Source organism: Haliaeetus leucocephalus, unplaced genomic scaffold (assembly GCF_000737465.1).
Source record: "Haliaeetus leucocephalus isolate CR32 unplaced genomic scaffold, Haliaeetus_leucocephalus-4.0 Scaffold932, whole genome shotgun sequence".
Lineage (NCBI taxonomy): Eukaryota > Metazoa > Chordata > Aves > Accipitriformes > Accipitridae > Haliaeetus > Haliaeetus leucocephalus.
The window spans coordinates 4,064,772-4,065,428 of record NW_010973368.1 but is presented as its reverse complement, the minus strand read 5'-3'; the positions used below and the strand labels follow the sequence as shown (position 1 = coordinate 4,065,428).

Genomic DNA, 657 nt, shown 5'->3' with positions numbered 1-657 from the left:
GCCCCCGGCTCCGCGGGACGCGGGGCGGCGCATGGGGAAGGAGCCCGGCGCGGCGAGGCACGGCGCCCGCAGCTTCTCCTTGCGGAGCGCTGCCAGCTCTTCCTGGAAGTCCTGAGTCGCGCACGGCGCAGTGAGTTCATGCACCTCCTCGCCAAGCCTCAGCCTGCGGGATCTGGGGAGGCTGCCGCCAGCACACCGCCCGGTCCCCCGCGCCCGCTTGCCGCCGCCCGGGGGTCTCTCCCGGGGGCCCCCGCCGCCGCCCCCTCGCACATGAAGATGTACGTGCAAAGGGCTCTGGTGCTGCTCTCCCTGCTGAGCTTCGCCACCGTGAGCCTCTCGCTGTCCTCCTGCACCACCTTGGACCTGGACCACATCAAGAAGAAGAGGGTGGAAGCCATCCGGGGGCAGATCCTGAGCAAGCTGCGGCTCACCAGCCCCCCCGAGACCGTGGGGCCGGCCCATGTGCCCTACCAGATCCTGGCCCTCTATAACAGCACCCGGGAGCTGCTGGAGGAGATGGAGGAGGAGAAGGAGGAGAGCTGCTCTCAGGACAACACCGAGTCCGAATACTATGCCAAAGAGATCCATAAATTTGACATGATCCAGGGCCTCCCCGAGCACAGTAAGTGCTGGGCTCGCCCCGTGCCGGCCGGGGTG

At 68.2% G+C, this 657-nt stretch overlaps 1 protein-coding gene across 1 annotated transcript in view; it reads left to right on the top strand.

Moving 5' to 3' along the window:
* The first annotated feature begins 138 nt into the window (after positions 1–138).
* TGFB3 (transforming growth factor, beta 3) overlaps positions 139–657 on the top strand; it is a 14,004-nt gene continuing 13,485 nt past the window's right edge. Inside the window, exon 1 of the mRNA XM_010583728.1 lies at positions 139–622. Coding sequence (XP_010582030.1) covers positions 139–622 — 484 coding nt within the window. The remainder of the gene's footprint in view (positions 623–657) is intronic.